Genomic DNA, 13,822 nt, shown 5'->3' with positions numbered 1-13,822 from the left:
AATAAGAGATTTCTGGTGGAGGTTTTGTATATATGTTTTCGGGTTTGATTTAAGTGAGGTGTGTATTTTTATTTTTATTTTGGTACTCGAGTTGCCTATTTGTTTTGGTGTTTCTCTTTTTGTTTGAATGTTTGATCACTGTTGTAATCGGATTTAGTTTGAAGCAGTTTTCTGGGCCCAGTATTATCAATGGGTGATTGGGTAAGTGAATGGTTTTCTTCTTTAAATTGAATGATGTTATGAATTTTGCATTCAATGATATATTGTTTTTATGCTAACTTGGTAATTTCTAGGTTTAAAAGATTAATTCAGAACTTGTTAGAAGAGATGTTTCAGAAGTGCATTAAATACAGAGTTGTTTCAGCATGCACAAATGGAAAATCTACTTTAACATTGACGAACTGAAGATACATTTCAAAGCACATTGATTACACAGTGGTTTCAGCAAGTATAAATGGAAAATCTACTTTGTTATTCTTGTGAGATTGAATTATCCAAATTTGTTAATGTGTAATGTTTATTTGCCTTGACATTATGATTATTAATATTTTTAGTGTGCAAATTTGATTACTATTGGTTTTGCCTATTCTGAGTCTTTACTTGATTTACACCTTTATGGAAATTAATTTGACATTTTATCACCAGTTGATTGTATTGTAAAGGGTATTGGTTATTGTGCCTGAAAAATTTAATTTGTTAAATTCAAACTAAAATGTGTTGAAGTTAAAGATTGTTTGCTTTGTTTTTTCCCCTCTTTATTAATATATTAATTTGATTGATCTAACAGTTGATTTTGGTTTACTTGATTAAATTATAAATTTGTTGAAACTTAATTTTTTCATTAATGTAATTGAATAACTGTAACCCTCGCGCCATAGCCCATTTTATTAGCCAAATACCGCTATAACCATAAAGCACTGTTTATTTTACTTTTTTCTTTGCTACATTGTAATTATTAATGCTCGCAATTTGTTTATTATTTTATACAAGTTTGACACTAATCTAAATTAATTATTTCCCCTCCAAACAGACTTATTCAAGCCATCTGATGAAATTATACTGATTTTGCAAAATATAAATGCATCAAGCAAAATATTGCAATGTCAGATTTTTTCCAATACCCCTAGTATTAGGTGCACAAAACCAAAACCTTCAGTAGTTTTGAAGTAGTTATCTGATCGGTTGATTTCAACAGGATTTTAAAGAGATGTTTGTGGCATGGAAACATGGCCAACAAACCCCCTTGAATGCAAGGAAGCCATGATGCTACCAACTGTGAAAATCAGCACCTCTAATGACACAATTACATGCAATTTAAAACCAAAAATGAAAATTACAAATCACCATTTACTTACCAGTCACGTTTTTAAAGCTATTTGGGTTTCTTTTTTCTGTTGACCTCAAAATAATATAATTTGGTTATATTATTTGGTTGCTAAGGCCCATAGTATGTTTTTCAAACATCGAAGTTGATGGGCCCCAGCAACCACTCATTCATTTATTCATTCATTTTCTTTTCGAATTTGCCTCTTTATTAATTTGGGGTCGCCACAGTGGACTGAACCACCAATTCATCCAGCATATGTTCTACGCAGCGGATGCCCCTCCGGCTGCAACCCATCACTGGGAAACATCCATCCACACTCATTCACTTCAGACAATTTATCTTACTCATTTCACCTATAATGCATGTTTTTTTGGACTTGTGGGGTAAACCAGAGCACCTGGAGGAAACCCACACGAACACAGGGAGAACATGCAAACTCCACACAGAAATGCCAACTGACCCAGCAACCTTCTTGCTGTAAGGCGATTGTGCTACCCACTGCGCCACCATGCTGCTTCCCCAGCAACCAGCATTCTTCAAAATGTTATTTTGTGAAGTAAGAAACACATAAAAGCTTTTGCCGAGTTCAGACTGCATGATTTTGAGCCCGATTTTGACTCACTGACAGATTTTGAGAAATTGCCAACAAACGCCTGACATCACAGGCAAATGGGTGCACGTTCACGTGAGTTACAATCACACAGTGTAAATGAACTATGAAAGACGAAGAGTCACAGACACCCGTGGGATATTTGGCATGCTAAATATCTGGACCTATTGGCGATTCAAAATCATGCCGTGTAAAATGTGTTATGGTGGAAAATAACATCAGCAATTACCTACAGCCAATGAGAGAGCAGCATCCACTAATATGGGTATCTTTCATTTGAGCAATATCAACCAGGTCGAAAAAAAAGTTGGAGAGAAATGACTAAATCCCTTCGAAAGCCAGGTGAGCAAAATAAGTATATTTTCTACCCCACTAAAGGCTTCTTTCGAATTATTTCTTAATAACAAAAGATATACTAAATGACCTCGCATTGTCACTTATCGCATGTTTTTGGTTGTAAGATATAGTTTGTGGACCGAGACGTTGTCTGTGATACTTTCTATTGTAAAGTCATGCAGTGTGAAACCCACTGTCACTGATCCATCCTACTGTGTAAACACAGCAGCGACAAAATGCTAGCCCAGATAGTCATGCAGTGTGAACACATCAGTGACACAACTACTTTGAAAACTGTGCAGTCTGAACTCAGCATTAGCAGCACATGTGGGGAAAGTAAATGATGAGGCACTTTTCATTATTTTGGTGAACTATCCATTTAAGGCCTCAATAAAAGGAGTCCAATAGTTTACAGGTTAGTGTGTTATTGCAAGGACATCAACTTTAAAATTTAAAACCTCTAAATGAACTGTGATTGGTTGTTGTACATGTCAATCAGCCAACAGAAGCAAAAAAGTACTCCAGAACTTCTGTTGTGAGTCTGAAGCTCAGGCTATGTGAGATTGGATGGACTTGAGTAATGTTGACCTACCTGTATGCCACACGTACTGTACCCAGACATAAGTGCTGGCAGCGAAGAACAACCATTGTTTAGGGATGAACAGGAGGCAGATGATGTCTGATGTGAATGCGACACACACAAAGAACACAGAGAATGCCTGTGGAAGAAGATAACAAGTGCTGTGATGAAATTAAAAAGTCATAAGTCACTCGGTTGTGTAATCTCAAGTTGAGCAATGAAACACTCACCAGTCCCTGATATCTAAAGGAATCATAAACACTCCTGATGAAAAGCCAAAAAGGCCACAAGTACTCGAACCTGAACTCCAACACAAAATCAGCCAGCAGAACCAGCGCCCAAACGACCAGGAACTTCAGGTACAGGAAGGTACTGCAAGAGAAAAATCATTAATAGAGTTAAACGTTTCAGAAAATGTTACAACTTTTTTTTTGAACGCTTCCAAAAATTTGATAAAGCTTCTGCAAATATTCTGTCATCTAAACAGATAAAACAGATAACAAGGGGGTAACATTTTACTAAACAATTTCAATGACTTTTCCAGTCATTCATAATTACTGCATATGCATTTTCGGGGGAGGGTTTGTATTTATTTGTGAAGTATCAGTACTTCACATTTTAATTATTTTAATAAATGAACATAATTTACAATTATTTCAGCAATAATTACAATTCAATTCCATATATGTCTATGCATAAAAGTGCAAAAAATACTATTCTACAGAGGACTCTGCTTTCAATGGACTTCAGCTTAACCACAAATATTTCCATTCATTATAAATATTTCCATGACTTTCAACATATTACATTTTCACGACCTAACTTCCATGCCAACTATGCAAACATACCCAGCCGAGATGAGAATACCTCAACAGAGGATCTTGTATGTTTACATAAACTCATTTTTTTAGATGAGACCACAGATACAGTGAAAAGCCTCAGACAACACAGTGTCATGTGGAATAAACCAAAACGTGCTAAATGAAGTCGTTATTTCTGAAACAAAAATGATACTGAATAATCTAGCAAAACATTCACAGACACATACAAAAACAGTTTAGGTGTCAAAAACATTATGATAACGGTGTAAACAGTTTGAGCATCTGGCAGACCATCTTGTACCAGCAGTTAGTCAAGCTGTTTGTTTATATATAATAGTTGGTTCACTTAACCAGCTAACATTGTCCAAAACACATTTGCACAAGCTGAATCATCCAGCTGGACGTATTATGCCTGTAAAAGACGTCTTTACAACCTGAAGCACAACCATAGCACGACTAGAACTAAACACAATGCTAATTATTCCATAAAGTAAACCACTGAAGCCTGCGGATGACACACACAGGCCACCATCCACACATATTGAGCTTTGCTGAGGTGACAGAGGTATCCAGGTCTAAGCTAACGTTAGAGTCAGGCCGGAGTGTATGGTCAAACTGAACTGTCATCTGAATCTGACTCTGACAGCTCATTTACGGCCGAGCTCTGCTCAGAGACGCCATTACGGTGCGGTCGGTGCCCGGGAGCTTCTCTGTCCGTAACGTTACCTGCTGTGAATACCCTCGGTGATTCGGTTCCGTTTCAACGGGCGACGGAGTTTGCTGCAGTCCGCATTGCGCCGCTTCATTCTCCACCCTTTAAATTCCAGCAACTTCGAACACTCGAGGGGAAACTACGTGGACGTCCTAATACTGATGCGCATCGCTACGCGAATGCAAGGATGTCAGTGTTTTTCTTCTAGTAGACACAAAGAAATAAATAAAAACACTCTGCGTGAGGCCCTCCCATTTTTATTCTGGACGCCACGTGACGTAGCGACGCGGTGCGTGCGCGTAGAGCGACGTTAGCTAAGCAAGATGGCGGCCTCCTGAGCAGTCAACACTTCTCGCTGATTTTTATGTTTATTTAGTAGAGGTAAGCGTTGACGTTGAAATAAATTGTGGGTGGGAAGGTTTGCATAATGGGGATGAAAAAGTCAGGTGCAACATTGAGCAAATGGTGTGTTTTAATATAGAGAGCGCTTGATAACTCAAACACATGCCTTCCTCCAGCCATGCTTGTGCTAGTTTGGAAAACACGATTTATTTTTGCCACGTCGTGATGGGATTGAAGTAATATTTCAATAAAGGTTTTGCAGTTTAAGTTTAGATAAAGTTTCGTTTAGGATTACTTGTTTCTTTTACTTGAAAGTCAGATTATTTTGCGCTGCTTTTGTCGTAACATAGCCTATCTTGTTACATTTTTGAATGTGTATTATTTGCTCAGCATTCGTTTTGACATTTCATCTGAAGTCTTTATTACGTTTTTAACGCATAAAGAAATATGTAAACGCAGTTCTATTGAAGCTGCCAGTAGTTACATACTGTCACAATTTGCAGATATATATATATATATATATATATATATATATATATATATATATATATATATATATATATACATTACCCTGGGTTAATATGTGTTAATGTTAAATTTCACCTTTTTATTTAGGCTTTACTATATGAAAAAAAAAACTTTAGGGAAAATAAATGTAAATATATGGATGTTATGTGATATTCATTGACATATTTACATAAAAATGACCCAGCATGCTTATTCTTAACTTTACTGGTCATAATCTTTCAAAATTTTATTACATTTGATTTTATTAAAAACATATTGCAGACAAAAGATTAATACACAGAGATTGAATTATGTAACATTAAAAAATTAATGTTACAGTTCATTTATAATTTGTCATTCATAATTACTTTTCTAGATATCCCATATTGTTCAATATGACATATTGCTATAATGTATGACATTTTAGTTGATTTTTAGTAAATCATTTATGATTAAAAATTAAATGACATCTAGGGCTGCACAAAATATGGTTTCATCATTAATATCGCTATGTGATCATTCGCAATAGGCACATCAGAGGATTTGTAATGATGAGTTTGTTTGATAATTCAGCATTTGCATGACTTTTTGATGCCTGTAATTATATAATGACCTTAAAAGCATTCAGGCATAAGACATTGTACCATTTGTGACTTAAACAATTTATTTAATTATTTTTGTTATTCAGTTACTGTACTTGAATACATTTAGACTCGATTTGAAAAAAACCCCCACTTAATTTCAATTGTATTTTTTTCTTAATTGTATTTATAGATTGTTATGCATGAATATACTTAACTCATGCTAATACAGAAATGCACTGCAAATAGCACAGATCACATCGAACATATTTCGGGGTACCCCAAAAAGTTTATAGTTTGTTTAATAGATTTTATGGAGATGAAGCATCATCCCAATCCATCTTACATTATAAATTTATTTCCAAATAGAGATATTAAGTTATCTGATGAAATTGTATTCATATCAGCTTTCAGGAAGAACATAAAGATGCCTGCGGCACTTAACCTCAGCAATGAGGTGGTCAAGATGAGGGCGGAGGTTAAAAGAATAAAGGTGTTCCTCATCAGGAAACTCAGCCGTCAAATCTCAGCCCTGCAGAAGAAGAAAGGAAATGAGGCGAGCTTGGAGAAAAATGGCAGGCGAGCAGCGAGACTTCGAGAGGAGATCCGAGAACTGAAAGCTGTGGTGCCAGACAGTGTAACCAAGGCTGCCCTACAGAAAGACATTAGCTTTGAGAAAGTGTGCCGTGACAAAGAGGCAAGCCTAACTGACCGTGCCACTGCCCGCATCGCCACACATCCTGAGTTCAGCAAGAAGATCCAGAGCTTAAAAGCAGCCATCAAAGCTTTCAAAGAAGAAAGAATGAATGCGAGAAAAGCGGAAAAACAAGCAAAAGGCAGTGCAGAAAGTGACAGTTCACAGGACACCGATGAAGAGGATGATGATGGTTCAGAGAGATCAAACAACAGAGATGATGAAGATGGACTGAAAGAGGATGAGTATGACAAAAAGACAGATGAATTGATTGATAGCTCCTCACAGGAGACATTGAATAAACAGACTAACCAGTGTCAGGAGGAAGAAAGGTTGGATGAAGAGGTAAGTGTACTTCAAATGGAGTTTATATTAATAAAATATAATATATAAAATAAAATAGATAATTATATATATAAATATATATATATATATATATATATATATATATATATATATATATATATATATATATATATATATATATATATATATGACCAATTTTAGATCAATCTTTTGACCTTTCTGGACAGAAATTTAAACCATGGACCGATTGCTTGCCTTTTTTAAAATGTCTTATCTTGTTTAATCCCGGCCCTTTTCCCAGCGCCGTACAACAGAATTTCCCACACACAAACTCTAGTGTAGTCACAGCATTAGGCTTGTTTGATGCCTACAGATAGGCATGTTAAAGCAGGGCTGGAACTAAACTCTGCAGGGCTGCGGCTCTCCAGGAATTGAGTTTGACACAATTGCTCTAAACCAGGGGTGTCCAAACTCGGTCCTGGAGGGCTGGTGTCTGGCATAGTTTAGCTTCATCTTCCTTCAACACACCTCCCTTGAAGTTTGTAGTATATCTAGAAAAAGCTTGATTAGCTGGTCCAGGGGCCTCATGTACTAAGACTTGCGTGGAAATCATACTAAAACATTGCGTACGCACAAAGCTGTAAATATGCGTACGCAGAAAAAAATTCAGATGTATGAAACACTGCATATGCCGAATCTCACGCATATTCTTTTGTACATCTGAATGAACGTGAAACTGAGCGCAACATGCACAAGCACAAAACCCCTCCCTGCCTCCTCCACCGTATGAATATGCTAATGACTCTACTTTGGCAAAACCCAACGAAAAAGCAAAGGCAAAAGCAAGCAAGAAGAGAAACTTTGAACTGAATGTGAATTAGAGGTGCTGCTTTCGGAGGTAGACCGGAGATAAGCGGTGTTATTTGCAAGTTTTTCCTCCGGGATTAACAACAAAAGAAAAAAAATAGAGTGGGAGGGTTTAGCTGATGCGGTTAACACAGTTGGGTCTGAACATCGCACTGAGTGAATTAAAAAGAAATAGCGTGATTTATAGGTGTAAAATGTTGAGGTGCCCATAACTGTCTCAGTGGCGCAGCTCGAAAAGCGCTTGTCATCATGTTTCGACGCGTTCGAGCATGAACTCGGTTCGAATACAGTGTCTGATGAAGTCATTCTTTTTTTCCCCCCGCTACATATCAGATTTTGCCAACTATTTATCACGAGAAAGACAAGTAGGAATCATTAATAAGTCTGTGCATCATATTTTATTTGCACATTTATTGAATGGAAATGTTTCTGATTCACACATGCAAATTCATCTTCAGATAGTGTCTTTAAACAGGCGGAAAACAGGCGACCGCTGCAATTTGCGCTTTAATGTTTGGCTGGTCAACTGTATGGTATGGAAATCTTACATACCTACTATATGAACCCGTCTCATACAGCTGCCATTGCAAGGCTCAGACACTTTGTAGAGGGGAATTTAACACAACTGCCTCTAGGAGTCGCTAATGGAAATAAAACAGACACGCACAAGAAAATGTGCGTACGCCTGCCATAAAGCTGGCGTGGAGCTGCGCACATTCCCACATTCAGTTCATCGTTAGTAAATCCAAACGTGATCGATTCTGAGTGTGAAACCTGGCGTACGCAAAGTTTTTGTGCGTACGCAGCGTTGATAGATGAGGCCCCAGGTCTGTTTAATTGGATTTGGAACTAAAATATGCAGGACACTGGCCCTCCAGGACTGTTTGGACACCCCTTATTTAAACACCATCATCATTTAAAAACATTTTGATAACTCACACAAAAAAATTGCTCAAAAATTTACCTGCTCTCAGACAATCAAAGATATGTTTTTTTTTTTAACTATTGTCCTTGGTGATTCAAAAATGCAGTCCTTAAATGATAAAATATATGATAAAAAATAAAATGCAGTCCTAAAATTGAACATTTAAACTGAACCTTATTTAAAAGCATTCTTACAATTAATCCTTATGTCATTGTCATGAAAAGGTCATACTCCAGACTGCCGATGGCTCAAAGTTTCAGTAGCCAATGACTTGCATTTTATAAATCACCTAGGAACATTGTTTCAAATCTTCTTTAATGTTATACAGAAAAAAATACACGTTATAGATGGCCTGAGGATGAGTAAACTAGCAGTAATATAGAAATATCCCTTCATTTTTTTTCCATCCACAATAATTTTTACTTTTGTTTCACTGAATGATAGATTAGTCTTTGAAAGATGATGTGTAAATACTGTTTTTTTATTCATTCAAAGGCACTGTAAGGGTGCTTTCACACCTGTTTCAATTACTTGATTCGTACACCCATGCCACCTTCTCGGCTGGTTTGTGTTCACACTGTCTTTTTTCTTTCTGAACCACAGTACGCTTGCATCATCAAGCTGCTGTTGTGTGTACAGCCATTGCTAGGTAACGGCCATGAAAGCCAGTGCGCCAAAATGGAAGGACGTACATACATCATGGTCATTCTGCTTTTACTGAATCTTTTTCTTTTACACATCTTACAGGGATCATCTGAAGCAGTGAGCATCTCAGAAGAGGTGATCAGGATGAGGAAGGAGGTAAAGAGGACGAGGGTGGCGATCATTAGTAAACTGGCTGAAGAAGTTGCTTTTCTAAAGAAGAAGAAAGGTGAGGAATATGAGGTGAAGGAAAGCCAAGAGAGAGCAGCAGTTCTTCTGAAAGAAATCCAGGCTTTAAGGAGCCTTAAACCAGATCAGGTGACCATGACAGCACTTCAGGAGAACATGGAGCTGGAGAAGATTTTGCTGGACAACGAGGCAAGCCCAATTGACAGAGCCATCGCACATATTGCAACACATTCCCGCTTCATCAACAAGCTTCAGAAGATCAAAGAAGAAAAGATTAAGGCTGCTGAAGCTGAGAAGAAAAAGACTGACAAACCGGACACGGTGCAGTCCAAGAATGAAGATGAGGAACTGGAAGAGGAAGATGAGGAGGAGGTAGATGATGATGATAATGATGATGATGATGACGATGACGACAGCAGTGATGAAAGTGAAGAGAATTGTGATAAAGTAGGTGAAAAGTCAAATCGTGTTTTCAATCAGATTGATAAATCAGGTGTTGTGGAACCAGATACAAGTGCAGAACCTGATACTTTTGAAATGCCACAATCCAAAACTGATGTCATGGCTCCAAATGACCAAAACTTCTCTTCAACTGCTTCAAATGTTCAAAGATCTGAAAAATCCTTAACAGCTTCACATGTCCAAAGGTCTCCTAAAAAGTCTTCAACTGGTTCAAATGTTAAAAAATCTCCTGAAAAGACCTCAACTAGCATTGTCCAAAATTCTCCTAAAAAGTCCTCATTTGCTCCAAATGTTCAAATATCTCCTAAAAAGTTCTCAACTACTAGCAATATCCAAAGTTCTTCTAAAAAATCATTGACTGTGAGCAATACAGAATTTAAGAACTTTGGTAAAGCAGACAAAGAAAAGAAGACCACTTTAAAACCTCAAAAGAAACAAGATGTTCCTCAAACTGAGAGACTAGATGCAGAAAAGGATGATGAAGAGAGCGATTTATCAGATGATGAGGAGGAGGAAGAGAAGGAATACTTTGATGACAGCACAGAAGAACGTTTTCACAAACAGTCATCTCAGTCTGAAGACAGTGATGATGATGACTTCTTCATGGGCAAAGTGAGCAAATTCAAGAAGCGGAAAAGTAACCAATCTAAAGTTGTGGAGAAAAAGAGGGAACTTCCAAATGCTGACAAGGAGGTCACCAGCAAACCTCGACATGACAGCCTGGGCAAGTTAGAGTCTGTATTCTGCTCAACGTTGTCCAAATCCAACGTCTCTTCTCAGAAAGCAAAGTATGGGTCTCGGAATGATGGCCAGAGACCCCCTCGATTCCAAAACCAGAGGAAAGGTCCTGAGGGTCGGATGAAAGCTTCCCAGTATAAAGGCCAAGACCTTGGTTCTGACAAGAGGACTAGTTCTTTCACTTCTGAAAGACAGACTTTTAAAGCTGCTGGACAAATGCAAGCAGGGCCTTCAGGGGCAGGAAGGGGTAAGCCAAAGTTTGAAAATCGTCAGAACCAAAATTCCAAAGGTCCACCTGGAAAGATGTCAAATCAACCCCAGCAATCCCTTCATCCCTCATGGGAGGCCAGCAGGAAGAGGAAAGAGCAGCAGGCGCAAATCACAGCGTTCCAAGGAAAAAAGATCAGATTTGATGATGATTAAAAGTGTCTGTTAATATCCATTTGAAATATAATAATGTGTATGGAGTCAATCTAGGGTCATATATACTTGCAAAATAAATTTTAAAAAGTATAAATTTGCAAACAAAAAAAGAAGTATTAAGCAAAAAAAAAAAAAAAAAAGCAAATCTCCAAAAATCGCAACGCAAAAATTAAATTTTGAGAAATAAAATTTATTTTTGCTAACAAAATAAACACCTGCAAAAGGGAAAGTTATGCTTAGAGAAATAAAAATGAAACTTGCACACAAAAAAGAACTGTAAATAAAAATTAAGCAGTGCAAAAAAAAAAAACATATTTGCTATAAAAAAAAACAACAACTGATACTGTATATGTACTGCCTTTACAAAACCTGTCCAGTCAATTGGAATGCTCATTTTGATTTGCCTTTTAGCCAACCGTGAGTTTATGATGCTGTTTTCACTGCCGTAAACTTCCAAGTTCCCCTGACTCTGTCCCCTTGTGAAATCAGATTCACAAAGTGAAATGTGCAGAAGAGTAAAGTGCAGTGAAAACAGCATCGCAAACTCATGGTTGAACATACACAAGTATTTTTGTGCGTGTGTTTTTTATTTTTATTTTTTTTGTGCACTACTTGATTTTTGATACAGTTTGTTTTATGTTTGTAAATGTAATTTTTATTTTTCAAAACAAATTTTCCCTTTTGCAATTCTTTGTTTTTGTTAGCATAAAACAACTTTCTCAAAAATAAATTTTCGCTTTGCGATTTTTGAAGATTTGCATTTTTTTTTTTGCAAAAATTTGCTTCATTGAACCTGCCTCCAATGAAGCAAAATGAATATAATATATATGTAATATATATGTATTACAGTTGCAAATAGTTTTTTTTTTTTGCACTGCTTGATTTTTATTTGCAGTTCTTTATTTTTGTTTGAAATCCTTTTTATTTCACAAAACATAATTTTCTCTTTGTAATTTTTTTGTGATTTGTATTATTGCATTTTTTTTCTTTCTTTGGTCAATTTAGTTTTTGTTTGCTATTCTTCATTTTATACTGCGAGTAAATAAGGCTTTGTATTGATTCCAATGTGTTCCTTAAACTATTTTCTGTGATCAAAACAAGAAGATAAAACAGCTTTCTTACAGTTAAAGATTGTTCAAAGCTACTGTCAATTTTCTGTCATATCTCGCTCATTTCAGTTTTTATGTTGTATAATTAAAGAGTTCCAAGTACTCAATAGTTTTTAAGGTAATAACTTTACTTTTTGACTGTTGTCTTATTGAAGTTGTAAAACGTTTTCTAAAGTCAAGCTTTAGGGTTTTTTGAAAACATATACACACATTTTTTGCCCATATAAAGTCCTTGGTAATCCTGAATTTACTGTAGTGGAAAGGTAATGTGAAATATATTTCAGTGTTATTGCAGTGTAAGTAACTTGTATTTATACAGTTATTTGTTAATTTTTACTCATGTTGTTATTGTTGCGTTTTATAATTATATAGCACATTGCTTTTACAAAATCTTATTTCGATTTGAATTTGTCATTTGAGTACTAGAAACTAGAAATGCTCCTCAAATGTCTCTGCAAATCACTAAAATATTTATTCCATTACAGTTAACGTCCATTTCATTGCAGTTGATATAAATGTTTTTAAGACCTTTGCTTCTAGTCACAGCACTTTTCCTTTAAAATGATTTGATGGCAATTTTTTAGCAGCTTATTTAGATTAGTGTCAACTTCGTATCCATCTAGATTTAATTAAGATCTGTATGTAGTAGTGTTTTTAAAGGCTTCCCTGTTGTCTACCTATAGATCACTTTGAAGGATGTAAACAAAAAACAATGGTTTCAACATATTTCCTATTATCCATTGTTTTGTCTAAAGCTAAAGAAGACGCAGATTGATAAATAATGTCATGATAGCTGTTTTAGCATATGATTGAATTGCCTCTTGTTACAGTTATGAAACAGTTTGATTAAAAGCAAGAAATGTTTATGGGCCAATGACATGACTACATTGAAATTATCTATTGACCCATTATTTTTGATTCACTATATAACAATTAAAAACAAGGTTTTTATAACAATATTTGATTAAAAATGCCCATAAAGTTATAAGATTTTGCTAATTAGAATAAGTTTTCACAGTCTATAAATAACAATTTTAATATATTATTATATGTAATGATGAAAAATCCTGATTTTATATGATATTGATGCTCTTTTTCTCTCAGTTTACACAAAGGTCCCTGTCTAGCGAAATTTCTAGGTGGCCCAACCACTCATGCAGTGCTCTCAGCATGTTTTTTTATTTTGAATTTTTTTTTATTAACAAGAACCAGCATGTACAATACAATCACTTTACATATCTTAACAAGAATAAAATAAGTGAGGAAAAATTGAAATTAAAGGAGAAGAGTAGAAGAAGAAAAAAAAAAACAGTGGAGAAAGTACATAATTATCAAATTATATACAAATATATTACGCACATTTTCCAATTTTAGTTATTAACAATAGTTATTAATGCACTTTTAAATTTTTGTAGAAATAATTTTGTGGGATAAACTCTATGAAGTAATTTAAATGATATGTCTTTAGCCTTACTTGTAATAAAAAAAAATTGAGGTAATGACCATACTAGAGTCCAGTTTATATTATTAAATATATTGTTCCAGTGAAAAAAATAATATATGGTATAGACATATTTTCTTTTAAGATTAAAGATCTAATTTTGTGATTATTAGGCTTAAATCTCTCAGCATGTGTCTCACATCTAGCACC

General features: G+C 35.6%; 2 protein-coding genes across 2 annotated transcripts in view; one reads left to right on the top strand and one right to left on the bottom strand.

Annotated features, from left to right (window-relative positions):
* maco1a (macoilin 1a) overlaps positions 1 to 4,619 on the bottom strand; it is a 30,949-nt gene extending 26,330 nt beyond the window's left edge. Inside the window, 3 exon segments of the mRNA NM_200319.2 lie at positions 2,866 to 2,992; positions 3,084 to 3,225; positions 4,401 to 4,619. Coding sequence (NP_956613.2) covers positions 2,866 to 2,992; positions 3,084 to 3,225; positions 4,401 to 4,480 — 349 coding nt within the window. The 5' untranslated portion in view covers positions 4,481 to 4,619.
* A 66-nt stretch (positions 4,620 to 4,685) lies between these two features.
* On the top strand, positions 4,686 to 13,047 carry srfbp1 (serum response factor binding protein 1). Its single transcript, NM_213048.4, has 3 exons — positions 4,686 to 4,767; positions 6,224 to 6,855; positions 9,356 to 13,047. Exons 2-3 carry the CDS (start codon positions 6,244 to 6,246, stop codon positions 11,060 to 11,062), a joined length of 2,319 nt encoding a protein of 772 aa, NP_998213.2. The 5' UTR covers positions 4,686 to 4,767; positions 6,224 to 6,243; the 3' UTR covers positions 11,063 to 13,047.
* Positions 13,048 to 13,822: the final 775 nt, after the last annotated feature.

Source organism: Danio rerio, chromosome 19 (genome assembly GCF_052040795.2).
Source record: "Danio rerio strain M-AB ecotype USA chromosome 19, GRCz13ab, whole genome shotgun sequence".
Lineage (NCBI taxonomy): Eukaryota > Metazoa > Chordata > Actinopteri > Cypriniformes > Danionidae > Danio > Danio rerio.
Note: the sequence above shows the minus strand (reverse complement) of the source record. Positions and strands in the feature narration are given on the sequence as shown.

What these genes read in the sequence shown, in the direction of transcription:
- srfbp1 (NM_213048.4), top strand. Translation starts at nt 6,244, where the DNA reads ATGCCTGCGGCACTTAACCTCAGCAATGAGGTGGTCAAGATGAGGGCG. An exon ending in AAGAAAGGTTGGATGAAGAG is followed by an intron (nt 6,856 to 9,355) that starts GTAAGTGTACTT and finishes CACATCTTACAG; the next exon opens with GGATCATCTGAAGCAGTGAG.